The sequence below is a fragment of the Asparagus officinalis genome, chromosome 1 (assembly GCF_001876935.1).
Source record: "Asparagus officinalis chromosome 1, Aspof.V1, whole genome shotgun sequence".
NCBI classification, from domain to species: Eukaryota; Viridiplantae; Streptophyta; class Magnoliopsida; order Asparagales; family Asparagaceae; genus Asparagus; species Asparagus officinalis.
Window position 1 is genome coordinate 1,640,894 of NC_033794.1, and position 27,148 is coordinate 1,668,041.

The window sequence follows — 27,148 nt, forward strand, 5'->3', positions numbered from 1 at the left end:
CCATTCAAGCATGCGTATCGAGCCGTTGGCGAATGGGGAAGAGAAGAAGTCTAAACTCCTTTTCGGAGGTCTTTTTTGCATATAAGCCCCCCTGTAATTTTCTTTATCTGGCGATTAATTTTCTTTTTTTGCAACTGCAGATTCATATCGAAGAAGGGTGTTCTTCAACTACGAGAAACGCATCAGGATGCAGAGTCCTCCTGAAAAGGTAAATCTTTTTTCCCCAGTAATTTGTTTAGAAAAATGACAATTTTTATCATATGGGACTTAATCTTTTAGGAAAGAGAGAGAAAGGAATTCATTTCCAATGAATTATCGCGACTCTAATTATTATTATTATTAACGGTTTTTCTATAGAGTGCCCATGGTCACTCTATAAGAAAGGAGAGAGATAGAGAGAAATGAATTATGCACAGAAATTAATACAAATTAGGGAGCCTCATGGGCTATTTATTTATCTCTATCTCTCTCCTCTCTTATAGAGTGCCCATGGGCACTCTATAGAAAAACCGTATTATTAATAATCTATCTACACTCTTGAGCTATTGGCTCTGTCCCTATTCATTTCTCATATTTTAGTTAACATTCATTTATTTCTAATTAATAAAAAGGGGGAAATCTATCAATTCGAGTTACATAATTGCGATGCAATTTTTGAAATATTTTGTTGGAATTCAGATTAATATTAGTTTGTATGCTCACGCCTTAATTTGCATTTTTCAGATTTTTGAGTACTTTGCACATGTAAGTACACCTACTATGCCGTTGTCCACTATTATTAATTTCACTTCTAAAGAATGAAAAAGGGTGAAAATACACCAATATGAGATGCGGTTTCGGAAGATTTGTTGTAGTTCATTGTCTTTGATGCTTCGTGCTCTAGGTTCTTTTGGTTATATGAGTGTATTCATTGACATGGGCAACAGCTACATGATAATTCCTTACTTGCATGTCGCAGATTTTTGAGTACTTTGCATCTTTTAAAAGCCCGGATGGTGAGATTTTCATGTCACCAGCAGATTTGATGAGGGCGGTTGTCCCTGTTTTCCCTCCGTCTGAATCTGATAGGGTTAGAGAAGGATTTCTCAGAGGAGAACACCCTCCTGGCGAGCTTCACTGTGCTCCCTCTGACTTCTTTATGCTTTTTGATACCGACAATGATGGGCTCATATCTTTTCCTGAGTAAGTGACCAAAGTTTTAATCTTTTGGTAGACCTCGAAAGATTTAGTCATTATATTCATTCTTGATGAAAACCTTTTTTTAAAGAACAGGTACATCTTTTTTGTCACATTGTTAAGCATTCCTGAATCGAGCTTCAGTGTGGCTTTCAAAATGTTTGACCTTGATCATAATGGGTATGTACTTTAGCATTATGTTGTTTGACCTTGATCCAAGTTATCTTGATTTTATTTTGTTGTTTGACTTCTTTTTCCAGAGAGATAGAGATGGAGGAGTTTAGAAAAGTGATGGCATTGATGCGATCCTATAATAGACAAGGAGCTGGTCACAGTGAAGGCCGACGTGGTGGTCATAAAGTAGGGAAATCTGTGGAAAATGGTGGTCTGCTTCGCTATTTCTTTGGTGATGATGGAAATGGTCGCCTTAATCATGATAAGTTTGTCCAATTTTTGAGGGATTTGCATGATGAGGTATTTTTTATGGTTTACCTTGATCCAATTTCAGTCATCAATTTCTTTAGAGTTGTAATGCATGCTGTATAATGAATTTACTTTTAATGACACACAAGTTTATTTGTTTTACTGGATTAGAACTTACTAAACACGAGTATGTATAGGTGCATGTAATGCTCCTCTTTTTGCGTTCTAAAAAATTCACTTAAAAGGAATTTAATTATATGAACATCGTAGAGGCAATGACAGAAGAAACTTCAAGATTGTATCTGATCTCATAGGGTCTTTGTTATCTTCTTCATTCAATAATGATTTTTTATTGTTGTTTAGAGCTAAAGTATGCTAAGGTTTTATCATCTACAAAGATGCAACGAATCTTTTGATCTATTTACTTAAGATTATGTCTTGGTTTATGTGCATTATTAGATTGAAACACACTCAACTTTGCAGATTGTGCACTTGGAATTTTCCCATTATGATTTCAAGTCAAGAGGAACAATTTCTGCTAAGGATTTTGCACTATCTATGGTCGCTTCAGCTGACATTAACCATATAAACAAGTTATTGGAGAGAGTAGACGAATTGGATGACCATCCAGATCTTAGGAATGCACGTGTTACCTTGGAGGTCAGATACTATAAGTCTATCACAAGTTTTTCATCTCATGTTTAATTTTGGCCGCTAATCTTCACATAATTCTTAAATGAAACTTCAGGAGTTCAAGACATTTGCAGAGTTACGAAAAAGTCTTCGACCACTGACTTTGGCTATCTTCACTTATGGAAAAGTAAATGGTTCGTTGACGAAACAAGATTTCCAACGAGCTGCATCACATGTATGATCTTTTCCTGGAGGAGTATAGCTTAATCATAAGCGCATACACTGTATGCATTAGAACACAGTTAAAGTTATGATCCACCTCCATCTAATTAATGTTGGCCGCATAAATATAAAGAGAAAATCATGGATGTTCCTGGCTGTGATTTTTGTCTAATATCTCCTTTAAGTGCATCATTATTTTAATATTGACACATAAGAATAGTATGGTATAATACTGATGTTCAAAGTCAGATCAGATCTGCTTATAGATGAAACCTATTGTTTCCCTGGTTACCTAATAAACCTTTCGGAAGAAATGAACTTTATTGAATTTCATCAGGGTAACATCATTATTAGTAGCATATCAATTGTGATAAGATTATTACTCATCTTTTACCTTTATAGGGTACATGCATATACCTATAATGAGACATTACTGCACCTTCATATATAAGGTGTATAATCTTCTAATTTCAATAAGATATCCTGTCCTTGTCTACTTACATTTTCTCTCATTTTGTTGTTAGGTTTGTGGTATTTCTGTTACTGATAACGTAGTTGATGTTATATTCCACGTATTTGACGCAAATCGTGACGGAAGTTTAAGCTCAGATGAGTTTCTCAAAGCATTGGAAAGATGGGAAAGTGATTTTCGTGAGCCAACTGAGACAGGTATCTCAGGATTCCTATCGTGCTGGTTAAAATGTACAAAGAACTGATCCTATAACAATCCAATAGATGATCTTTGCTTCACTAAGATGATGCATTTTAGTAGGGGCATGTATTCCTGTGCATAGAAATTTTGCTGAAAAAGTCACTTAAAAAAATGTTTCCAAGTGCTTCAAGCACTGAAACACTTCTAACTGCAATTTTGTTCATCAAATGAAAAATTGTTATGCCTGTGTGAAGCCTGAAGATCGAAGCTGTTAAAATCATCTTAAATTGTTGCATCCACATGAAAAATTATAAGTTATTTTGGTGATTGCACAAAAAATGTGCATGATATTTTTGTGATTTTGTTTGACTTGAGATGAAGGTTTCATATTTCTTGTTAATTTTAACCAAACTGTTGAAATGAATGATGGAAAAAAATTCCTCTGATATTTGGCTTGTATGATTTACCATGCGCAAGTACAATGTTATACTCCATAAACAAGAAGAAACTACAGTTAATGGTAACAGTTAGCTCCTTCTTTTTGGCTTCTATGATCTACTTTGGATATGTAACATATTTGTTGCAGCCAAATGCTGTGAAATTAGTGAAAATTATTGTTATCTTGAAGAAATTTTGGTGGAACTATCTTACAACTTTTCCTCAAAAAGGGGTGGGTCTGGGAGAGTTGTGTGATCATTACTTTTTATTAAATCATATATTCATACATGATGTCATTTAATCACTTATTCCTTGCTATCAAATGCCTAGCTATTATTATTATTATTATTATTATTATTATTATTATTATTTTCCTGTATCCCACATATTTAAGATCTCTGCCCTCGTTAGGTGATAGTTTTGTGCTCCCCCATTAAAATTTATGAGAAAAATAACCTGTTTCTCTTTGGTTTGTCCTTTCTCCTTCACGTGGGTGGCACATGACTGATCATTGATAAGTGAATAAAAAGCATACACACAACATTTCACACAAAAGCCAGCACGAGATTCAGCTTGCGGTGAACGTTTCATCTTTCTTATAAGGTTTGCGTGCTTCGATCCAGAATACCATTCATTATTCATTCTGTAAGAGGACCCGCTGCGTTTGTTACGGTGTTGTTGTGAGCTGTGTATTTTTAACAAAGTGTTAACAGCAAATCAATCTTATTGAAATATTTGGGGGTATATAAGCGTTTGTGACTGTTATTTGTAAGCCCCGGATGACCTTGAACAATTAAAGTTGGTGATGTTAGCTTGGTTGATTAATAGACATGTATTCTTATTTTAATGGTGTTTGCAAAATATGAAGAATTTTTTAGTCTGAATTTCACTTCTAATTAAGGCTCAGTTTATTTGTTATATATATATCCTCATGCACTCCTCAACTCATGTGAATGTGGTCCCCCATTTGAATGTGTGGAGGTGATTGTGACACCTCACTACCAAGCACAAAATTTGCGTTTGGTCATTTTACAGATTCCTCTTCAGCATTGACATTTTATCAGAAAAGAACCCCAAAAATATTCATTTTTTAGGGAGTTTCTGAAAAAATATCAAGGTTAAAAAGGGCTTTTCTGATAATCCATAAACTTAATGAGGTTTTCTTGATGTTTTCAAAGTTAAGGGAGGTTGTCTGATAATTACCCAAAGTTAAGGGGGCTTTTCTTATATCTAGCTATTTTTTCAGCTAACTCTTTTTTCCCATTGTAAAAGTAGTCTAGGTTTTTTTTCGCTTTAGTTTGCTAAAATTGCTTAGCCTTTGATACCTAAAAAACTTTGACGTTTGATACCCTGAAATTTCTCAATCTCAGTCACATGTCGACGACTCGAAAGGCGTTACGTGTCGTCTCCTGGCTGAGTCGACTGCTTAACCACTCCACTCGGCCGACCAATCAGCCGACATCTTGCGAGGGCAACTCAAAAGGCGATACTTTTTGACCATCCGAAGAGTAGAAAGGCGACGAAATACCTCGAGCCTCGAGCCCCCTCATGTACATTTGTGACCAATAACCTTGCAATAAATGCCTTTAAATGCATTGTGAGCATCATCTTTCCTCTGCCCCCAAAAGTATTTATGGCACATCGATCACGTCGGCACCACACACCCCCTATCACTTCGCATTAAACACTAAAGTGACACCTCTTCTCCACTCGTCGGCCGACACCTGTAAAGCTGAGGCTGACATGGTCGTCATCCCATACTCGGTTGAAGTTACCCTTCTACCCTCCTGTCACTTCTATAAAAAGGAATACTATTTTCAATTACAGGGTAAGCTTTTTACTACTACTCTCTGAGCTTAAGAACTACTGCAGTTCATTTTACTTCTTTACTTAAGCAAATCACTGACTTGATCGTCGGAGGAACAATCGGGGAGGTAGACCTTGCCCTCTTACGATTTGCTACTTGTGCAGGGAAGAACAATTTGCTCAAGAACTAGACATTCGGAGGGTTTGAGGATCTCCATCAACTTAATCAACTTCTTTTATTTGACTGTGTGATTTTATACATCAACACAAAGCTTTCTTTTTTTATTTTTTCTGTTTGCAAGGATAACTAACTAAAACAGCCTCAACGGGTTCGTTATATCACAAGATTTCAATGAATTTTATTTTATCTACCCCATTCTTAATGATAAGGAAAACGGCACCATCTCAGTGCAAGTTGAGCCAGAATAGCCGAAAAAGGCAAACCTCGTAAAGGAAGAAATAACATAATTAAATCACATGCTTATGCAAGGAAAAAAAAAGTTACACTGACTACCAGCATGATCATTTGTAACATAATTTGTGAATATTTTTGGTGATGGAATAATTTGTGGCTTAATAGTTGATAAATATGAAAACTTTGGATGTGTTGTTTTATGGTGTAGCAACGTCCAATACTTCTTCAGTTGCTCATATGGTTTTGCTTTCACTAGAAGCAAAAAATTATGTTGCAACCCCCTCTGAGACAAAATTCAGGGTTTTATCACTAGTACCCTGTATTGTTAAAGTTTTAATTTCTTTTCTTTCTCAATATGTTTTAACTTGTTCAGCCAACCTTAAGGGATTCAAATTTTGTTTTTAGGCTTGCATAATTTGGATGTGGAACTTCGAATACAATTGAGCTATTACACTGTCACCACCATCATTTATTATAATTAAGTAAATAATAATAAATATGAAAATAATAAGTATTCGACCGAATAACTTAATCTCTTACCTTCGCCTAAATATTGAATTTGAACAATCATATTACATTTCAATACAAGTATCAATGGAAAATAGTATTCATAATTTGAGAAAAAATGAACCAAGTAAGCAATTAAGGGAGAAACAAATGCAGTCATGCCAAAGCAGTGGAAATTTTTATTAACTAGAAGCATTTTCAAAATGGAATGTTACATACGATAAGTATTCAACTAAAAGAATTAACGCTATGTATTCTTCAACCTACGAACTCTTCTTCTCGCAATGAGAACTCAGAAACCACACAAATGGTTTCATCGTGGGAACACAACCCAAGTGTCACAAAAGAATACAACCGCAGATTTTGAAGTACGAAACCTGAAACTAATCAAGACTTGTTCTTGATGCTATAGATGTTTCCTGCAACTCCTATGATACTAACAACTACAGCCAACACCAGCATGAACCATGACAAGCTCCTCTCTCCTCGAGTCAGACTCTTCCCTTGCTTATCTAATCTCAATGCGATGAGCGCCGGAAATATGAACCCTAACGAGAGACCAGTTGTGGCTCCTGTAAACTTGAAAGCAACCCAAATGTTCGGTATCACAGTAGAAGCAAGATATATAACCCCCAACAGTACAACGGTCAACGGCAGTGACTTCTTCCTATCATCCAAAACCGATTTTGTGAATACCAGAGCAACTACTGTTTGCCTGAGAGAGAAATGTATCACGGGAAAAACAAGAATCAGATGAAGAACATATCCAACCCGAACTATATAGTTCAGTACCATACTAAAATGCGCTCCGAGATTTCTATCAAAATTTGTCAGCACATCGGACTCCGTGTTATCTCCAAACAACAAGTATCCTGAGATTGCAGTCGCAGCATAGACCGCGATGCATAAAACAGTTGTGGTTCTTCCAACCCGATTCATTTTTTCAGGTGATCGCCCTTCAAGCTCATTATATATCGGTTGAACATTGAAATGGCAAACATAGGCATTGGTCATGATTGGGATAACCACTAAAAGATCCAAGATTGCAGCTTTACTCCCAAAATCAGGTCCAACTCTCGGTTTTTCAATAGTCCCTTCTGCAAGTTTGATGGAAGCAACTACACATGAGACTACAACGAAAACAAGTGCAAGGGCAACGGAGGCAGCTGAAGTCAAGCTTAGGGAATCGATTTTCTTCAATGCACATAACGGGGCCAAGAAGGCGATCAACACTACAAGAATCAGCATGCTCCTATGATCCCATGAACCGTGTCCAAACAACTGATCGAATACACCTATGTGCGCATCCGATCCAGACATTACATCCCCAATTATGATGAGATATACAACCAGAACACCTGCATTGTTGATAATTATGCAAATCTCTGAGATAACTCTCATTGTACGGCCAAGAGCAGATTCTACAACTTCTCCATAGGAAGTGGACTTGCAGTGAACAGCGAACCGAACAAGGATCTCAATACTGATCTCAGATAGAATACCCATTAGGATTATTAAAGCGAAACCCAACCCGATACCGAGAACCTTCATTGCAGCCGGAAGAGCCATGATTCCTGCACCTATGACAGTAGTAGCGAGGTTGAAGACAGCGCCGGGAACTCCAGAACCAGGGGTTTCATGCTCGACATCTCCATCATTGATGAGGGGAAGCTCATCTATCTCGTCGAATCCATCCGTGTACTCTCCACCACCGGTGAATTCTGTAGACTGAACCTTTCCATTAGGGGTTTCAGCTGAGTTCGCATTGTTTTGGTTCTGGAGTTCTATGGAAGAATTCACAGGGACGGCAGCGTAGTTACTGTTCATTGCTTCTTAATGGGAAAAAAAAATCACATGGGTGTTGAGAAAAGCAGCAGGTTTCAATGGGTTATAATCAAATTTTGATCTTGAAAGGGTTTCAGAGACTTAGATCGGAGCAAAAAAAAAAAGAATCGAAATTTACTGAAGAAGAGAATATGGGTTGAGATCTCTCACTGGAAAATTTTAATCTTTCTTTGTATAACAGCAAGATCTTTCAATGAGTATGTACGAAAACTTGATCTCGGAGGGCAACAGAACCAAAAATCTCTTGTTTTCTTCCCCCTTTTCAAGCGAGAAAAAAAAAAGATCGGATCTTTGACTGGGTAAACTAAAGATTGGAGTACGTATGATACAAGAGAGGGCACCTGAGATTTTGGATAGGAGATAAGAACCAAATGGGTCTTCCTGAATCTGTCTTCCAATGAGATGGTCAGAAAATCTTTGAGATTGAGATTTTTGAGAAGCTAGATCTCGGGATCCCTGACGCTGATGAAGTACAAAAAGATTTCTCTCCTGTTGTTCAGTTTCTACGTATATTTGGAGGGGAGAGAGGAGACTTCCCTGTATTTGGCCGTACGTTTTGCTTGCTCATGTGTTTTATGAGATCTCTGGAGTCAAAAGTCTTTGAGCTTTGGCCAATAGGGGTTCTCAAAGCAAAAGAAGAATTCCACCAACACCGAAAATATGAGATCAACAGGGTGACATGTGAGGTGTCCCCTTCCTATTGCATAATGAGCTGGCCATCAGGTCAGCTCATTATGCAATAGGTGGCGGACACCTCACATATCCCTCATGTTGATCCCATATTTTTGATCCCTATAGCAAAGCTTCAAGCAAAAAATAAAACTTCGGTCAATGAGGTTTTCAGTTTTCTCCTCTTATTATTATTATATTTTTACTAATTTATTTTTTAAAGTCAAATTACTCTACTAAGGTAAAAGTGTTTTTTATGCTACACGTCTCAGAAGGAAAAATTAAATTTATAATTTATTCATGATCGATATAACACCTCCCCTTGTTAAATCCCACAATTTAAGACTCAATCAATAGTATGAAACGGTGACATTAGCTTTAGGAACATGTAACGCCGAATTTAGAGAAGAGAAGTATTCATAAGATCTGAAAAAGGCTTGTGCGAACGAAAATAAATATCTCCCATTTCCCTTAAATTTAAATTTGTTTAGATGCATAGAAGAAGATATAAACACATGAAATACAGTTGCTTAAGGGTCTAACGGGCTGTTTGGTTTATTTCCTAGAAACCTAAGTTTGTGAGATTGCTCATGGGAAATAGATTGCGGGACCCGTTTTTATATTTTTCAAGCACATTTCATGATTTTTTTAGAGGAAACGAGTTTCCTTAAATTTGGAACTCATGGCACTATTATATTACTAGTGAGTGAATCCCACAAGCACAACATTTTTTTCCCTCTCTCAACCAAACACAAGAAAGGAAATCAAACACCTTCACATGGGTATGTCTGATGTTTTGATTTCCTTTTCATAGTTTCTCAGCCCAGCCAACGCCAACGTAACAGCCCCTAAGTCTAAATCCAACTTGAAAAGTAAACAAAATTATCTTTTTCTGACCTTTGCAAGATTCATTAATTAATATAACTGTCTCGCCAAGGTAAAGAGGGTTCACATAAAGATCACACGCAAGTGGGTCATCAGAGGAACTTTGACACAAAGAAACAGTAAGTTCATCAAGGACTACTTCAATATTTGGCGCACGAATTTCTCTGAAAAAAAGACAACAGATGAATAGAATAAGGGCCAGTTATCACTACAGGTACCAAAGGCGATCAGCAGGTAACATGCAATACAAACCGAAAGAATTCAAATATACTACCAAAAGATACACATTCCAAGTCTCTCACAACCTGCAAAAGTTATCATAGAGAAAACAGATACATCATTAAAACATTTCAAATTTTCTTTTCAACCATTGATATTGATGTTTTACAAACACTAACAACAGTACAAACCCGATGTTAATTTATCAGGCATGACAGGAATAACAACAGGCAATCACTACCCAAGTGTTTTCGATCATTCAATATGGAGGGGGTAGACACTAACATATCATCACCAGATATTAAGAGGAAAACAATCAAGCTCGATATCGTTTTCACCTCTGAAACAAAAGTAGAGAGAGACCCACAAGTCGTTTGCGCTTCTGGGTATTAAAAAAAATGAATAGAAGGAAAAAATAACAATGCTGCATAAGGTTCTCGTAACCCAATGCAAGCCATGAATGATATGTATAGTATATAGTCGCACGGGTATGACCAATGACATCTAATAATTTCTTGCTATTCTTTGTAAAAAGCACACAAAACTTGTCGTAAGACCAACACAGCAACAGACCTGCAAGTGTGTAACAAAAAACTTCCATTAGGAAAGGAAGACGAGGTAACAAATGAATAATATACTCCTTGAACTAAAAATCTATTGTTTCTATTTCTGAAAATGGCAACATAAATCCCAACAGAGATATATCTTGTATCAGAAAAAGGCGACATAAATGTCAACATTTACTTTCCAAACTCCTGCAACATAAACATCATCTGAACTTATTAGATCTTGACACGTTAATATTATAGAGTTTATAGTTACAATTTACAAACGCAATCCATATTTGAGGGGGTGAAGATCTTACTATGCATCACCAGGCAGTATAGGCATTATAGCAATAAGAAAATCGCAATAACTAAGCGTACACTTTAGAAACTACAAAACTTGAATATGCTTGTTGGTTTGGCTACCAGTTAGGTGAAAAGTTTGTCTCATAACAAGGAAAATTACAATCTTAGGATGATAAGGCCAATAAAGTGAAGTTCCAGCTTTAGATTTCACCATGAAAATCATGGAAATCGTATGTTAGATGACATAAATAATAGCAACCAATGAAACAATATTTGATCACACATGCTATATTTTACTTTAGTGCAATGAAGAAATATTTGATTGCACATACTATATTTTACTTTAGTGCCATACAGTGAAGTAAACAATAAGGCCCTTGAGAATCTACAGAATATCACATTCTTTTCTTCAGTCAATGAGATAAGCAAAGGTGGATCAGGCAAAGAGTTGGGGTTGTATCGAACAATAATTGAATTCCAAACCTGGATGTATTAAAGCTAACTCGAGAGGCTCAAATTAACTAAGTAAACGAAACTAAATGAAAAGCACAGGAGATAATGATCAAACAAAGCAATAAAATTACCTAAACAAATCAGCAGCACGCACACCTCGAGCACCCACGCAGAAAATAACACCGCTGTGACAATCAGTTTCCACTAGACTCACATGTGCTCCAATATATTATGCAGTTTTGGCACTCGCCTTCGAAATAAAGGTTCAAGCCTAAAAGATGGAATACTACCTATCCACCTTCTGGCATCATACATTTCATGCCAAGCCTGAACTATTTCATCAATCTTGAAGCCCACACCTGCAATATGAGAAAATTCTTTAACTTGCCAATCACTGCCTTGGGAATCTATTTTAAAAATTGGTTAAGGTACTTCGGGTAATGATTTCCTCAGTGCCATCTAAAGTAACCGAAGTACCCATACAATATAAAATCATACTTGGAGAAGTGGATTCTAACTGGAGTCACATTACAAATTCAAAACTGGTCCCGGACTCCATCTTCAAATCATAAGGAAATAATTCTACCTAATGTTCTCTCAGCCTCTTGTTTGGAATAAATGCTGTTCTTTAAGTTTGAGCTATGTCCACATTAACCAAAAGGCCATTATATTCATTCGTATGCTGGTTGCTTCTCCATGAATTGGTGGTACAATAAAAGTTTTTGGTAATAAATAGCAATAAATTAAAAGAAGTATCTACTTCATAATATCAGTAGGAATAGTGATCACAGTATAGGGCATTGCATGGACACCGATTGCGCAGTTCTACTAGTGCCAGGTATCCTAAAGAATTGACACCGTAAATATATGAGCATTTGGACGAGTTTGCATGCTAATAGTTGTTGGAGCCTAAAACTACTATTAAAATAAAACTTAGAACCTAAGATTCAACATTAATATCATAAGAGCAGTTATGTGTTAGCAACTGGATGCCTATACGGCTGGTGATATCTACATTTTTTTTAAAAGACATAATTATAGTTACATTTGAAAAGACATAATTATAATTATAGATGCAGATGTGAAATCAACTCTTACCCATGGAAAATTAGTCCTTGGTAAACGTTACTGCTTTCTTCTTCTAAGCATGAGGGAAAATATATTGCCACAAAAATAAAAAAAACATTGTATTACCTTCTTGGGTCGTTTCATTGGCAATATGGTTCTTTATCATAACAGCAAGATCAGTGGGTGAAGCTCCTGCCAGCTTGAATTTTTCCACAGCTGCCATGAGGCACTCTTCCCATATTGGAAGCCCTAGTTTGAATTCTACAACTGATCGCTCATAAAGGATAGCTCCCCACAAAAGATTTATCTGTGAACGCATGCTTGAAGCCTGTTCAGCGGCTTCATCATTAGATAAGTCCTTAAAGAATGCACCTAAACCCATTTTGTCAAAAAGCACTTTCTCCTTGTTGGGTTTCAAGATGTTCTTCAAGCGTTGCTCCTCCATCTCCTCCCACATCTCTGTGCCACTCTCCATGTTATCCTCAGCATTGTTGAAAAGCTCCAAAACTTCGGTTGATGGCCAAGTACCCAAATCTACCTTGCTCCCGATAGCATAATACCAAGAAAGCTTTGCTTGCTCAAACTGTTGTTGACCAAGTGCAAGAAGGCCTTCATAGAAATCCGGCTTGATCTTCAAAGCCTCTTCATATCTCTTTCCAGCTTTTACATACTCTCCTCGGGCCCATTCATAACATGACTTTATTTGTTCGAGTATTGATTCTTTCGGAGCACTTTCTGGCAAGAATATCCTCTTTCTAACTCGGGACATGTGGATGTTACCCCAATTAAACAACGCAAGAGCTGCCATTTCCTGAAACTTCTTCTCAGCAACATCAAATATTTCCTGAGCTTCTTCACTTGTAGCTGTGTCCTCCATAGCCTCAGTATATAGCTTCATCCCAAGTTCATGAAGATCTAAACAAGCATCAGAATCAAAGCCCATTTGGTTCTTGAACAATTCAGCGAACTGAATGATCCAGGTATCAAGGCAAGGTGAGGCAGCACTCTCCTCATCATGTTTGATGCTCCCATTTTCAGAGAAACCATTCATATTTCTATTTGATCCTTGAGTTTCAGATCCTTTACTTTCTACATCAAAGGATGGCTCATGCTCTGGATCAACTTCTGTGATGTAAAGCCTAACAGATCCTAATGGATCTCCAGATTCTTCAGCCCACCTTAACTCTTCAGATGTCGTAATCGTCAACAAATCACCTTCTTTATCCTTAAACTTGATAAGCACGGCCTTTAAGCTGGGAAACCGATTGCGAACAATCTCCCTCAACTGTGATACACTACAATTACCAGGTATTTGAGCAAATCTTATATCTTCCCCAAAAACCAATTTCACAGGTCTCATCGGTTCTTCCTTTTTGACAGTATTATCCTTACTATTATCAAACTTCTTCACCTCCTCAACCACCTTCTCTTCTCTCTTATGACTCTTCTTTTTTCTATTTTTGCTCTTACCCACCTTTTCCTTTGTGGCCGTAATTTCTGGGAGCAAAATCATTTCCTTATCATCTAACTTGATCCCCTTCTGCTCCATCGTCGTCTTGATCCTCTCTGAAATCTCCAAAGCTGTGAGGTTATTCGGTTCCAAAGCCAAAACCGAACCAACATCTCTACGGGCCAAACCCAACCAGCTCAAAGATTCATAACACTTCGCCCTCTTCAAAAGAGCTTTTGTGTGCTTAGGAGAGACTTCAAGGGCTAAATTGCACTCGTTGATCGCTTGCTGGTAACCTCCAGGGCCCATTTGCATGAAGCATGAAGCAAGATTGCTTCGGAGGTTGGCAACATCGATGTGATTCCTAGGAAGTAGCTTGATGGCCTTTTCGTATTTGAGAGTGGCACCTTCATAGTCTTTCTTCTGAAACAATCTGTTGCCTTCTTCTTTTAAGTCATGAGACATGTCGATAAAGATTGAGGTTTCTTCATCAAACACCTTAGGGGTGTGATCGACAGGGCGACTGTGTCTCGAGCTAGACTCAATTGTTTTGGCACTGGATTGCTTCTTCTTCTTAGTAGTTGGCTTCCCCATTCCCCAACTCACAAAATGATTCCACAGAAAGATCCAAAACCAGTAAAAAAAAACTTTTTTTAAATTTATTAATGAATTGGTTTTCCTTGACTCGCCTAATTCACCTGGAAACAAACTGATTCACACAAAGATCCCTACTTTTCCTTCACTAACCAAAGAAGGACAGCTCAAAAAGAGAATCTATACCTATGAATCAGCAAAAAGGGCACTCCTTTCCTTCACTAATCAACCAAAAACACCTAAACAAATTTAAACATTAACAATTAGTTTCAACCAGTAAATAAGTTGTTTTTCAATCTCAAAACCCACCTAACAAAATACAATCTTTCATCGAAAAATATAATTTTAACCACAAAAATAAGCCAAACGTGGAGAAATTAACTCACAGCAGACCAAATGAAGACTAATCCGGAGATATCTCCTCCTCAGTCCGCTCAATTTAGCTCCTCCGCTTGAGAAACATTAGGGTTTTTTTTTTTTTTTTTTTTGCCCCCTTTCCTTTATGCAAATTTATAGAGAGATTTTTTTTTTTTTTTTTTTTTGCCCCCTTTCCTTTATGCAAATTTATAGAGAGACAAATATACGGCAGCAAATACAAAACCCTAATCCCGAAACTTCGCTAAATTCATCCTCCGCCTCGGGACCCAGTTCCTAATACACTGCACCCGATCCGATTTGCGTCGTCGTTTCTCTGACAAGTGGGACCCAGAGGAAAGTGTGTCGACGTGGGTGTTCGTAAATTTCTTCTCGTGAGCTGTAGCTGTGCCGGCAGAGATACGCGAGTTGAGGGGGGCGGCCAATGATGCGATGCCACGTTGGCAGCGTCTTCAAGGTTGCGGGGGCATCAGAGCTGATAATAAAAAGAGTAGAGGCGAAGAGACACGATCAACAAGGAAAGGAGCAGGAGAGGAAAGGGAAAATTTTCTCATTTCGGGAATTAATTATGTTGCTAATTTAATCCTTTAATAGGGTTTTTGACAGAGGGAATTGTGAAAAATTTTCCCTATTGTTTTTACCAGAGTATTGTTTTTCATTTTTTTTGTATTCGGTTACAAAGTATTTGTATATCTACTCCTCTTTACAAATGAGAGAACTCATGATTCATTATTCGAACTACAGTAATATTTACTGTAGTATTATTATTGTAAGAAACAGAAAATTAGATACTGTAGCACTTTTGAAAAAATATCTCTGCAGCACACGACGGAACGGTAACAATTCAAAAAAATTTAAAAAATTACTGCAGCATTTAAAAAATCTTGATTACTATAGTGGGTTAAAAAATGATATGTCGTGCTTTACACGGTGTTCACGATTAGTAATAACTAATTTAAAATGCATAAGCAGTAACCACCTTTGACCCGGGCTATCCAGAATTTTTTATAGCAAAATACCGTATTTCTAAGTAACATACCGTGCTCTTTTATATCTAATGAACAGGGGTTTTGACAGAGGGAAATGTGAATATTTTTCCTATTGTTTTTGCAAGAGTATTGTTTTTCATTTTTTTAGAGCAGAGAGGTGAGGGCTTTATGCATCTTAAAAGTGGGCCTAATAATACTTTTCCCTGTGTCGTTTCCTGTGGGCCTTAAGTCCGATATCTTCCGGGCCAAATTAATAACAGCGTAGACTAGCGGGCCCCCTACGCAGCTGGCTTCACTTTTACGAGGCCCGCTAATGAAAAGCAGTCATGTGGAGTTCCAAACACGAGATAACCCCATACAACGTGTCTAAATATTCGACACGTGTCCTGATTCTTTATTCCATCCGAGGTGGGCCCCCTCTCTCAGCCCCAACTTTCCAGAGCCAGTTTTTGCCTTGCAAAAGCCCCAACTTCCTTCACCAAACAAACCCAATTCCCAATTTCTCCTCAAATTCGGAAACTAGGGTTTTTAAGCTTTCGATCTTCAGTCTCTTTTTTTTATTTCCTTAATTTTTTCGTCGATGGAAAGGATCAGAAGGGCATCGCATGCTGGATCCTGGTACTCCAACAACGGTGAGTTTCATCCTTCCGCATCAGTTGCATAAATTTATGGTTTTTTTTTAAATTTAATTTATCGATTTGGATCCGAAAGCAGCGGAATTGGTGAAATTTTCATTGATCAATTGGTTATCAAAGTAAATTGTAATAGGAATTGATATTTCTACGAGCTGGGTGGTTGGATTATGTAGTTAGTCGGTGATGTTGCATTTGATTGTGATTATAATGGGGGTAGAACATTTGAAATTTTTGCTGAGGGATTGAGATAAGCCCGAAACAAACTCTCTTTGATACGAACATCCATGTTAAAAGAGCAGCAACTTTCATGTAGCGTTTGCTCACCCGTAGAATTTGTAGGTGAGATAAAATGGAACCCTCCCTAGTTTATTGACGTTGGAAAAAGTTCCCAATTCTCTGATCAAGAGCCAACAAGTGAGATATAGTCAATGCATATTCCCACCTCCAAAGTCTCATTCTCGTTAGACAATCGTTTCGGAATCCCGGTTGGTGGGAGTAGCAGTCAGGTGTGCTAAATGAAATTATGGCTCGTGGACCAGGAGGGCTTCTGTTCCTAACACTTTCCTATTATTATGAGTACCTTTTCTGATTTTGCTTCCATAAATTGTAATCAGCTAAGCAGCTGGAAGAAGAACTTGAGGGGTGGCTTGGATCATGTGGTCTGACCAAATCTCCTGACGTCAGAGGTGTTATTGCTCCGTGAGTCAGCAAACGTACCCTGTTTTCATTTAATTTCCATGTGTTGCGTTTATCATACTGGGTTGTTACAGAAGTTATCAATCTTATGATGGTGTTAGCTATTGAAATTACAGGCATGCTGGCTATTCATACTCAGGCCGTGCAGCAGCATATGCATTTGGGAACATTGACCCGACGAATATGTCAGTTAAATTTTTTTTATTCCTTCCAGAAATTTCATCATTTTCTTGTTTTTATTTCCAACACAAATATAAACTGGTATTCATGATTTTGTGGATGTTTAACAGGATATAATATTTTATGGTTCAGTTTTTCTCTGTGTTGTGTATGTTGAACCGTCAGAATGGTTTTGCTTTGAACCGTTGCATTCTGTATTTACACTTGCTTTCTCCACTGTACATGCTTATGCATATAATTTAAAACCTAAATAGTCAAATGAGAAATTAGCAATGGCTGAGCAGGACGCAGCCTGGTATACTGTATTTTGAGGAATGCATTAAAGCAAAAATCTATACGTTGTTGTGATAGATCTCTTCTCTAGTGCCTTCTCATGCACAGTGAATAATCAGACGTAGTAATACACATTTTGGTGCCTTAGAAGGTAACATGGATAGTAATATTGAGATGCAACTGTAGGAATTTTTTTTGAAATAGATGTGAAGTTTTTTAAAAAACTAATATGTTACCAAATTGTCGAATAGATGTATGGATGCACATGTAAAAAGATTTTTGACTTCATTTCTGCTAAAATTGCTTGGATTTAAATCCTCAAGGGAGTATTTTGATTGCCTCATTGCTTATTATATATGTCCAGTAGACCATTAACCATGTCACCGTCCGCCATGACTCATGGTTCTTCTAGCAAAAATAAATAAATAAATATATAGAGAAATAAACAAAACACTATTTTAAAAAAATCTTTAAATTTATGAAGATAAAATTCATATGCTGTATATTGATCTGAAAATTCAGTATAGCTCGCACTTCTTCTAAAGTGGGTACTTTATGTAGGATAATAATTTGTTATTTTAGGATGTGACTATCATTTTGGATTTCTGGTTGTCAAATAGAAAATTGGAGGTAGCCAATGAGCTTTGAACATTCTTCTCTAAGCTTATTGTGAAGATGGCTACTCATGTCATGTGCTTTATTTACTGATGAAGAGTGTTTTAGAATGATGATCTTGTTTCAGTCTTTATGCTCTTTATCACGGTATTGCTGATATGTGATTCTTCATTGTTTCAGTTCCCGGGTGTTTCTTCTCGGTCCGTCTCATCACTATTACACTCCAAAATGTGCTCTTACCAGGACCTCTATTTATAGTACACCTCTGGGGGATTTGCCAATTGATACGGAAGGTACATATCACAAGACATTGTAGTCTTATTTTCATGGACTTCATTTGGATAGATTCCCGCTATTGCTTTGTATTTTGTCAAGTATGCATTCGATATAGAAGGTTGATAATGATAAATTTGGATCTTAGTGTCTGTTCTCTCTTCATATTGCTTCTAGTCACGATTATGTCCTATTTGGTGTGATGTTCCCCTATTTTATTGCATTTTGTCAAATATGAATTCCATGAAAAGCAGGATGATGAATGATACAAGTAGATGACTTGATGTGACGTTCCTTATTGATCTCGATGCCAGTGGAGCCTGGGTGTGATGCTCATTGTTTCTCTCCCTTTTTTGTTTCGGATGTTTTTTTTTTTTTTTGATGATGTATACTTGTTTATCAGTCTGAATTTTGCATCCTCATATTGTGCAGTCAATGAGGAGCTTTACTCGACAGGTAAGTTTGAACTCATGGATCTTCACGTTGATGAAGCCGAACATAGCATGGAAATGCACTTGCCGTACCTTGCCAAAGTGTTTCATGGGTGAGTAGTTAGACCATCTCCAACCGTGCCCCATTTTGCCGCAAAACCCCATTTTGCCGCTGCGATCAGTCTCCAACCAAGCGCCATTTTGTGCGCCATTTTAGCGGTGATGAACAGCGCGACGCTATATCTGGCGTCGCACTGTTCATCTCCGCATTACTGTTCATTTAAATTTTTTTTTTTCAATTTTTTTTTTTTGATCTCATACTTTTATGTATTTACAATTTGACCCCAATTGTTTTATTAAATGTATAAAACAACCCCAATAATATTTAAATTTTATAATTTTACCCCAATTGTATAATTTAGACAAAATAAATTATTTTTTAAAAATAAAAATAATGCTAAAATTTAAAGACATTATTATTAATTATAATATTAAAATCTAGACATTAAGTAAAGTCCCATGAAATATAAAGAGCAATTCTAATACATAATTCAAATATAAATTACATATCTGAAATACATAACATATAAAAACTGACACGCATAATATAAAACTTCATTAAAATAAAACATAAAATACAAACTAAACATGGAACATTTCCTGAGATGGACAAGCAACTCTCAATAATCTGGTAGATCGGGGCCAGAGTGTCCAATATCATTGAAATAATTGCCAAAATTAGAAGCAGACCCTTGTTCTTGTTGATTTCTTTTTTGTATTATTTTAATCTGTTGAGCTCGAACGTACTCCCGCACGTTTGGATCAGCAATGGAATTCAAATCTTTCATTATAATTTTCCATTCATCTCTATCTTTTTTCATAGCTATCTTTTCTCGTTCGATATCAAATGCTACATGCCTGTCCAAGCTCGCCTTGTCTAACCTGTCTATAAGTCGATTGTTGGAGGTCTCGATGGAGTCCACTACACTTGACTCATGATCATCATTTTTCCTTTTCAATTTAGCTTTTTTTACCCCAATAGGTCGTTCAGATGGAGTAAATGATGACAGTCCAGGAGATGTTGATATAGGAGATTCCGGAGTGGGATTATCTGATTGTGACGAGTCGAAGTTCACACTTTGGGGTTGTCTTCGACCAACTTGTCTTGCTGTGGGGACATCATCTTTAAATTTTTCGAAATTTTTAACCATATTCCAGACATGATCAAATTTGAAACCTTTTTTGTACTTTGGTTCTTGCATAAATAACATCTTTGCTCGAACTAACTGCAAATTATAGTGAACATCAAGTTATGTATTTCAACAATAATAATAAAATTCAAACGATAATTAATAGAATACTTACAATATCTTCATCTGAAGCACCACTTGGATTCAGATTCTCTACTTGTCTCAAGCACGCATTCAATTTCCTTACTTCATTACTTATGATTTCCATTCGAGAACGAATTGATCGGCTCGTACGCATCTCAAAATGCTGATCTCGAAGTTCATTGTATTTGTCCTCCACACGAGACCAAAATGCATCTCGAGACTGGTTTCTACCGATAATAGGGTCTTGAGAAATATCCAAGAATACTTAACAAAGGAGCACATCTTTAGTAACCATGTATCCAGTTGATCGAACTGATATTTTTTTGTAAAAAGCGGTTGGTTTGGAGATTAGAAATACTTTGAAGAAATACTTCGAATTGGGTGGCTTGAAGTAGAAACCGTGAATGTTATTTATAGCCAATCCAAATTTGTTTTTTTTGTTTGAATTTGAATTTGAATTTGAATTTGAATTTGCGGTTGGTTTGAATTTGTCGGTGGTCAACATTTGAAATTGAATCATTTTGTACAAACTGATCAGCTTTACACATTATCCAACGTTGTCGGTGGGAATCAATTTTTGAAAGCAGGACAGCTTTGCACATTGTCCAACGTATACACATCTCAGCTCTCCTTGAATTGTGTGAAAGCTTTGTACGAGTGGGAATCAATTTTTGAAATCAGGTCAGCTTTACACATTGTCCAACGTATACACAGCTCAGCTCTCCTTGAATTGTGTGAAAGCTTTGTACGAGTCGGAATCAATTTTTGAAATCAGATCAGCTTTACACATTGTCCAACGTATACACAGCTCAGCTCTCCTTGAATTGTGTGAAAGCTTTGTACGAGTGGGAATCAATTTTTGAAATCAGGTCAGCTTTACACATTGTCCAACGTATACACAGCTCAGCTCTCCTTGAATTGTGTGAAAGCTTTGTACGAGTGGGAATCAATTTTTGAAATCAGGTCAGCTTTACACATTATCCAACGTATACAGCTAAAAGCAAATTTGAATTTTGTGACAAATTGATAACAGCTGGAAAGCATTTCCTAAAATCAGCTCAACTTTACACATTGTTCAATGTATACAGCTAAGCAAAGTTTTATAAATAGCATACTAGATTAGGTACATCCACACAATTACTCATTGTTGTGTTAAAATTATTATTCTCCATTTCTGCATACTTCAGTCATTCTTTTCTTACTTCAAAAATGAATTTCGATGTTGGAGGTCCATCATACTTATCATCATCTTCATCTTCGGATGATGATAATTTTCTGTCCAATATCATTGCAGAGATTGATGAAACCGAAGAAGTAATTTGTGAGTACATCAACAACAACATGATCCTCGTTAACAATTTACGTCAACACAACTACCAACCGATCCATGGTGGCTCGATTCCCGGTCATGCAGTGATCAACCGCGATCGAGAAAATGCGCATCAGAATTTGATCGTTGAAGCTCTATTCCATCCATCCTCCAACTACGTTGTTTGTCTACAAAACATGGGAATGCACAAATACTAGACAAACAACATTAGTAGTAAATTGTTTGTAAATCATCATCAAAACAAGAAGGCCAACAACGTGGTTTTCCAGGAATGTTAGGAAGTCTTGATTGTATGCATTGGAAATGGAAAAATTGTCCAACAGCATGGTCTGGGCAATACACAGGACGTAGTGGGTCACCAACTATTATCCTCGAAGCTGTGGCAGATTATGATCTTTGGATATGGCACGCATATTTTGGTATGTCAGGCACCAATAATGATATCAATGTGCTGGAGTCATCTAATCTTTTCTCTAACCTAGCTCAAGGTATTGCTCCTCCCGCTCACTATGTTATTCAAGGAAAAGAGTATAATATGGGTTATTATTTAGCTGATGGTATATATCCGAAATGGGCTACTATTGTACAAACAATCCAACAGCCACAAGGTAGGAAGAAAAAATATTTTGCCATGAAACAGGAAGCATGTAGAAAAGATGTAGAACGTGCGTTCGGAGTTCTCCAATCACGATTTGCAATCGTGGCAGGATCAGCACGTTTTTGGAAAAAACATGTATTACATGACATAATGACTGCATGCATTATTATGCACAATATGATAATCGAGGATGAACGTGATCTTTATGCACCAATTCAAGAAGTGAGGGAAGCACCAACACCAGAAGTTGATATGGTAGCAGATGAAACTACAAGATTTACTCAATTTATTACACGTTACGGAAAAATCAAGGATAAAGATGCCTATATTGCGCTTCGTAATGCATTGATAGATCATCTATGGGAGGAATACACTAATTCAGATAGTTAAGTGCACACTAAATTTGTAATTTTTATATTGTTGTTAATGTTTAATTATTTTCTTGTATTTTATTTTCTGGTGTGTTCTTGAATGTAATATTTTGGCAATATCAATAATAAAAATATAATATTTTAGCAATCAAGTTATTTTAATTAATAAAATAATATTTTATTGTTTTATTAGTTTAATTTTTTAAATAATAAATTATTTTGTTTGGAAAATATGTGAAAAAATAAAATTTGATATGTGGGGTTAATTGTTGAAATAGTTAAAAATATAGGGAATAAAAAATAATAATATAAAAGTAGATAAAAAGAAAGATACTGAGAATATTCCTTTTTGGTGCAAAAAATGGTGCAGTGGGTTGGAGATGAATTACTGTTAGATGTGACTTTTGCACCATTTTGGTGCAAAATTTGCACCATTTTGGTGCGATGGGTTGGAGATGCCCTAAGCATAAGGCTATTTCTTTCCTTTTTTATTTTTTTTTTACTTCATAATGGTGACTAATTAGTGTGGTTTATTATGCAGTTATCCAGTAAAAATTGTACCTATTTTGGTTGGTGCTCTTAGTGCAGAAAGTGAGGCCATGTATGGAAAGTTGCTGGCGAAGTATGTGGACGACCCTAAGAACTTCTTCTCTGTATCATCAGACTTCTGCCACTGGGGAGCTAGGTATGCTATTCACATGTAACTCGTATCATTCGTCGGTCATTTGCTCAAGGTGTTTTATCAGTTAAATCACCTGGACATCTAGAGATTCTTGATAATGAAAGCGCGTTTGATTTTTCGTGGATGTGCTTTTAATAGCTGAAACCAAAATTTTCACATGAACACGCCTCCTGTTGGTAGGTTCAACTATACACACTATGACAAGAAGCAAGGTGCCATTTACAAGTCCATTGAGGCCCTCGATCGCATGGGTATGGACATCATAGAGACTGGAGATCCCGATGCATTTAAACGATATCTTCGTGAATTTGACAACACCATATGTGGACGACATCCCATCGGCGTGTTCCTCCATCTACTCTTTTCAAAACCCTTCTCGTTTATTCCCCCCCCCCCGCCCACCCCCCCCTCTATATTTATTCTATTTATAGGGTATATTGGATAGGAGCTGCCATCTCATACCCATTTTCATCGACAGATGTTAAAGAACTGCTCGACAAAAGTAAAGATCGGTTTCCTGAGATACGAGCAGTCCAGCCAGTGCAAAAGCATGAGGGACAGCAGCGTGAGCTATGCATCTGCTGCCGCCAAGGTTGCTTCTTGAAAATAAGTTAAAATGTGTACCCTAAGTTGGCTATGAAATGAGCTACAATTGAAACTTCAAGAGCACATTTGTTATGAAGCCGACATCTGTTCTATATATAACATGCATCAGTTGCTCCTTCTGCGGACTTTTGCTTGTCCAATTATATATTTAAAGAAATTTTAGCTTTGTTTCTCGCTTTGTTTTGGGTAAAATGTTTTCTTTCAGACTTATGTGAATTTTGAGTGACAAGTGATTCGTACAAGGAGCATGATTCTGGTTAGCCCATTGAATAGGGGAGTTCTTGGATTCTTGTGAAATTGGCTATAAGGTGCGGGGTTATTGGTTGGGATAAGTTGGAACTAAGTGGGATAATTGTTCCGATTGAAAAATTTTATCCTTTTGGGATATTTTGAGTGGTGTGAAGTGGGACAATTTAGGATAATGGGACAATTTGAAGTTTTGATTTGATAATTCATGTGGGATAATTGATGATGTGGCACATTATTAAAGTACAATATTTATCTATCAATTAAGTCTAAATTAATTTACCTAATTGCTTAGCATATTATTTGGTATGTTATTATAATGTAATATATTATTTTACTTTATACTAAACTATAATATATTATATTATAAGTGCTAATTAATTACAAATATATTTAATGTTATTAAATAAGTTAATATAATATATTATAATAATATGACATATCATATAATAAGTGATATAATATACAAACAATATATTTAATATAATATTTCAATAATATAATATTTAATAAAATATTATAATATTTTATTTAATTTAATATAATATTATTTAAAATATTAAATTATTATTAAAAATATTTTATTTTATGCTAATTATAATAATTTAAATAGAATTAATGATGACATGGTCCTCTATGAAAATATAATATTTATATAATCAATAATATACTATTAATATATTCAATATTTAATTCAAATATATATATATTTTTATATTTATTATATATTATAGTTATATATATTATATATATATATTATATATATATATATAGAAATATATATATATATTATATATATATATCATATATATATATATATATATATATATATATATATATAATATAATTTATTTTAAATGATAATCATGTATATCATTAAACGCTAAATGATATAATGATACTCATTATACAAACTCAATTTCTAAAATACATATTATTAAATGATGATATACATAATATTTTAAATAGTTTTATAAATATAAAAAAATATAAAATGATAAAAAATTTACATTAATTAATTTAAAATATGAAAAATTATAAAATATATAAAAATTATTTTACTTATTTTATATTTCAATTTCTCTCAATTTAACAATTCTTTTACTTATTTTAAAAATATATAAAAATTATAAAATAATAATTAAATAGGACATAAGTTGAATATCTAAAAGTAGTTAGTTTGTTTGAAGGGTAAAATAGGGATTTTTTTGGTGAATAGTGATATGGAGGGGACTACATATTTGAAGGAAAAACTCCAAATATGCAGCCTATGGGGGAGTTTTGCAGTCGGGCTCCATTTTTTGGAGCTCGATTAGAATGTCACCGGGCAAGAAATGTAGTCCGGTTGGAGATGCTCTAAATCTTTCTCCAAAATACACCCCGATTGGAGATGCTCAGAGTCTTTGTGAATGACTATTTGAATTCTTCAATTACGCGTTAAATATAGAGAGCTTGGTAACGAATGCAGACAAAGGGAAATGCTTTCCTCTTGTTGATAGATTTTTTAGTGGCCAGTGCAATGCACGTGCAAAGGTACAAAGTTGCTGCTGCTTTTCTTTCTGAGAAAAGGTACACATTTTGATGCCCACGCAAATAATAATAAAGAACAACTTTAGGAAACTACTAAGAATCATCGTTGGTTTCTCAAAAATTAATATGAACCTCCGCTTCAGTTTATTTATTTCATGTTATTACCATGAAATTCGACGTCTACAGTGCTTTTCGCACTATTGTTAATAACTTATAGTTTAAGGGAAATGCTGCGAGTGTTCACTGGATCAACTTTTGTGTAATTTGTCATCCAATTGTTGGATTTAATCTAATAAATCTATTTGTGGGCACATATGATTAATCAATGTGTATTGCTATCCTTTTAGGATAACCCACTAAAGTGATCAATTAAGTTGGGTTAATTTGGTATTTAAATAAGTCATGGGGTTATATGTGCAGATACCAGGTTGTAATTGTAATTTATTGATGGGCTAAATTACAAAAGTACAACATCTATAAATAAGGGGTTATGGTCCCTAACCTAGGGTTACATTCTCTAATTCTCTTCACCCCCATCTAAGAGAGAAATTCGGCTATAGAGAACCCTAAGGTTAGAAGATCAAAACACATCTCAAGATCAAGCAATGGATTCAGGTATAAGCTTCCGCTCTTTAGATTTTTGTTAATCTCTTTGAATTAATCATGGCTATATGGTTTTAGATCTCAAGTTTTATGATGTAGATCTAACACCAATAACAATGATAAGTTTATGAAATGTTTATGATAGTTTTCTAAAACCCGATTTTAATTTGTTGAGGGTGCATAATTTTTCATTTTTCGCAAACTTAGGAGCACAATGAGAAGTATTATACTAGCTTCCGATGAGATTCTTAAAAGGGAAAAAACATGGGAAAATTTCTTATGCGATTCACTAGCACCACACCACGTCAACAGAAGAATGTCATGTAGCACAAACCACTTGTAGAATAGTGGATGATGAAATTAAATAATTCATCTTGTACTGCATATCCTCCTCCTAATGGTGCGACGTAGTGCTCATCGAGTACCTAAGAATTTTCCAAAATGCGGGGTGTGACCTTTTTATTTTTTTCAAAAATTGACGACTCGGTCAATGTGAGAATAGTGTTATTATCATTACTCAAAACAAAAATAAAATATTGTTTGGCTTATAACAGATGGTCTCAGTGTCACTATCACTGGTAATGATAAAATAAGAAACAATTATTGTCATTTTCACATGTTTCCATACGAAATTGTTGGTGGTGAAAAGTTTGCTACAACATCTTAATCACAATTTATGAAAAAAAAAAGAAAAAGATTCTTAGGCCACCCAAACAAAACTTGAGCTTGAGGAAATTAAAAAAAAAAAAAAGGCCCTGAAACTTCACTTTCGAACTCCAACAACTTAAAAAAGAAAGAGCAAAAGAGAAGCAAAGAGACCGAGAATATCCTTGTTTCTCTTGGCATGCTCTAAAATATCGATATCGTGAAAGAATATATGGACGATAATAACTCCTCTCAATCAGACGGAAACCGATTTTTCGTCAGTTTTTCTTATAACTCCGTTTCTTCTCGTGAGATAATGCATAAAGCAGCTGGTCTAAATGGTATCCTCTGATTGATTATATCAATTGTGCTTCAAAGTGGGTTCATTCATGCATTATTTATTTTTTGAACATGTGAATTATGATAGCAT

The 27,148-nt window shown here is 35.7% G+C and overlaps 4 protein-coding genes across 4 annotated transcripts; 2 read left to right on the forward strand and 2 right to left on the reverse strand.

Moving 5' to 3' along the window:
• LOC109845587 (calcium uptake protein, mitochondrial-like) lies at positions 7 to 4,363 on the forward strand. Its single transcript, XM_020414862.1, has 9 exons — positions 7 to 68; positions 141 to 208; positions 959 to 1,182; positions 1,273 to 1,356; positions 1,437 to 1,650; positions 2,083 to 2,259; positions 2,348 to 2,467; positions 2,979 to 3,123; positions 4,064 to 4,363. The coding sequence occupies exons 1-9, from the start codon at positions 11 to 13 to the stop codon at positions 4,144 to 4,146; spliced, it is 1,173 nt and encodes a 390-aa protein (XP_020270451.1). The 5' UTR covers positions 7 to 10; the 3' UTR covers positions 4,147 to 4,363.
• On the reverse strand, positions 6,424 to 8,698 carry LOC109845598 (probable sodium-coupled neutral amino acid transporter 6). The gene is made up of 2 exons (XM_020414871.1): positions 8,459 to 8,698; positions 6,424 to 8,375 (listed from the first exon to the last, which is right to left on the reverse strand). The coding sequence occupies exon 2, from the start codon at positions 8,097 to 8,099 to the stop codon at positions 6,660 to 6,662; it is 1,440 nt and encodes a 479-aa protein (XP_020270460.1). The 5' UTR covers positions 8,100 to 8,375; positions 8,459 to 8,698; the 3' UTR covers positions 6,424 to 6,659.
• Positions 10,009 to 14,819, reverse strand: LOC109845606 (HSP-interacting protein-like). Its single transcript, XM_020414881.1, has 4 exons — positions 14,693 to 14,819; positions 12,389 to 14,545; positions 11,326 to 11,553; positions 10,009 to 10,463 (listed from the first exon to the last, which is right to left on the reverse strand). The coding sequence occupies exons 2-3, from the start codon at positions 14,304 to 14,306 to the stop codon at positions 11,405 to 11,407; spliced, it is 2,067 nt and encodes a 688-aa protein (XP_020270470.1). The 5' UTR covers positions 14,307 to 14,545; positions 14,693 to 14,819; the 3' UTR covers positions 10,009 to 10,463; positions 11,326 to 11,404.
• On the forward strand, positions 16,116 to 23,867 carry LOC109845615 (protein MEMO1). The gene is made up of 8 exons (XM_020414890.1): positions 16,116 to 16,302; positions 16,920 to 17,004; positions 17,118 to 17,186; positions 18,250 to 18,362; positions 18,775 to 18,886; positions 22,948 to 23,091; positions 23,269 to 23,443; positions 23,567 to 23,867. Exons 1-8 carry the CDS (start codon positions 16,251 to 16,253, stop codon positions 23,690 to 23,692), a joined length of 876 nt encoding a protein of 291 aa, XP_020270479.1. The 5' UTR covers positions 16,116 to 16,250; the 3' UTR covers positions 23,693 to 23,867.

What these genes read in the sequence shown, in the direction of transcription:
- LOC109845606 (XM_020414881.1), bottom strand. Translation starts at nt 14,306, where the DNA reads ATGGGGAAGCCAACTACTAAGAAGAAGAAGCAATCCAGTGCCAAAACA. An exon ending in CAATGAAACGACCCAAGAAG is followed by an intron (nt 11,554 to 12,388) that starts GTAATACAATGT and finishes CTCATATTGCAG; the next exon opens with GTGTGGGCTTCAAGATTGAT.
- LOC109845615 (XM_020414890.1), top strand. Translation starts at nt 16,251, where the DNA reads ATGGAAAGGATCAGAAGGGCATCGCATGCTGGATCCTGGTACTCCAAC. An exon ending in GTCAGAGGTGTTATTGCTCC is followed by an intron (nt 17,005 to 17,117) that starts GTGAGTCAGCAA and finishes TTGAAATTACAG; the next exon opens with GCATGCTGGCTATTCATACT. An exon ending in AACATTGACCCGACGAATAT is followed by an intron (nt 17,187 to 18,249) that starts GTCAGTTAAATT and finishes TCATTGTTTCAG; the next exon opens with TTCCCGGGTGTTTCTTCTCG.
- LOC109845598 (XM_020414871.1), bottom strand. Translation starts at nt 8,099, where the DNA reads ATGAACAGTAACTACGCTGCCGTCCCTGTGAATTCTTCCATAGAACTC.
- LOC109845587 (XM_020414862.1), top strand. Translation starts at nt 11, where the DNA reads ATGCGTATCGAGCCGTTGGCGAATGGGGAAGAGAAGAAGTCTAAACTC. An exon ending in ATGCACGTGTTACCTTGGAG is followed by an intron (nt 2,260 to 2,347) that starts GTCAGATACTAT and finishes ATGAAACTTCAG; the next exon opens with GAGTTCAAGACATTTGCAGA. An exon ending in TCGTGAGCCAACTGAGACAG is followed by an intron (nt 3,124 to 4,063) that starts GTATCTCAGGAT and finishes ATCATTGATAAG; the next exon opens with TGAATAAAAAGCATACACAC.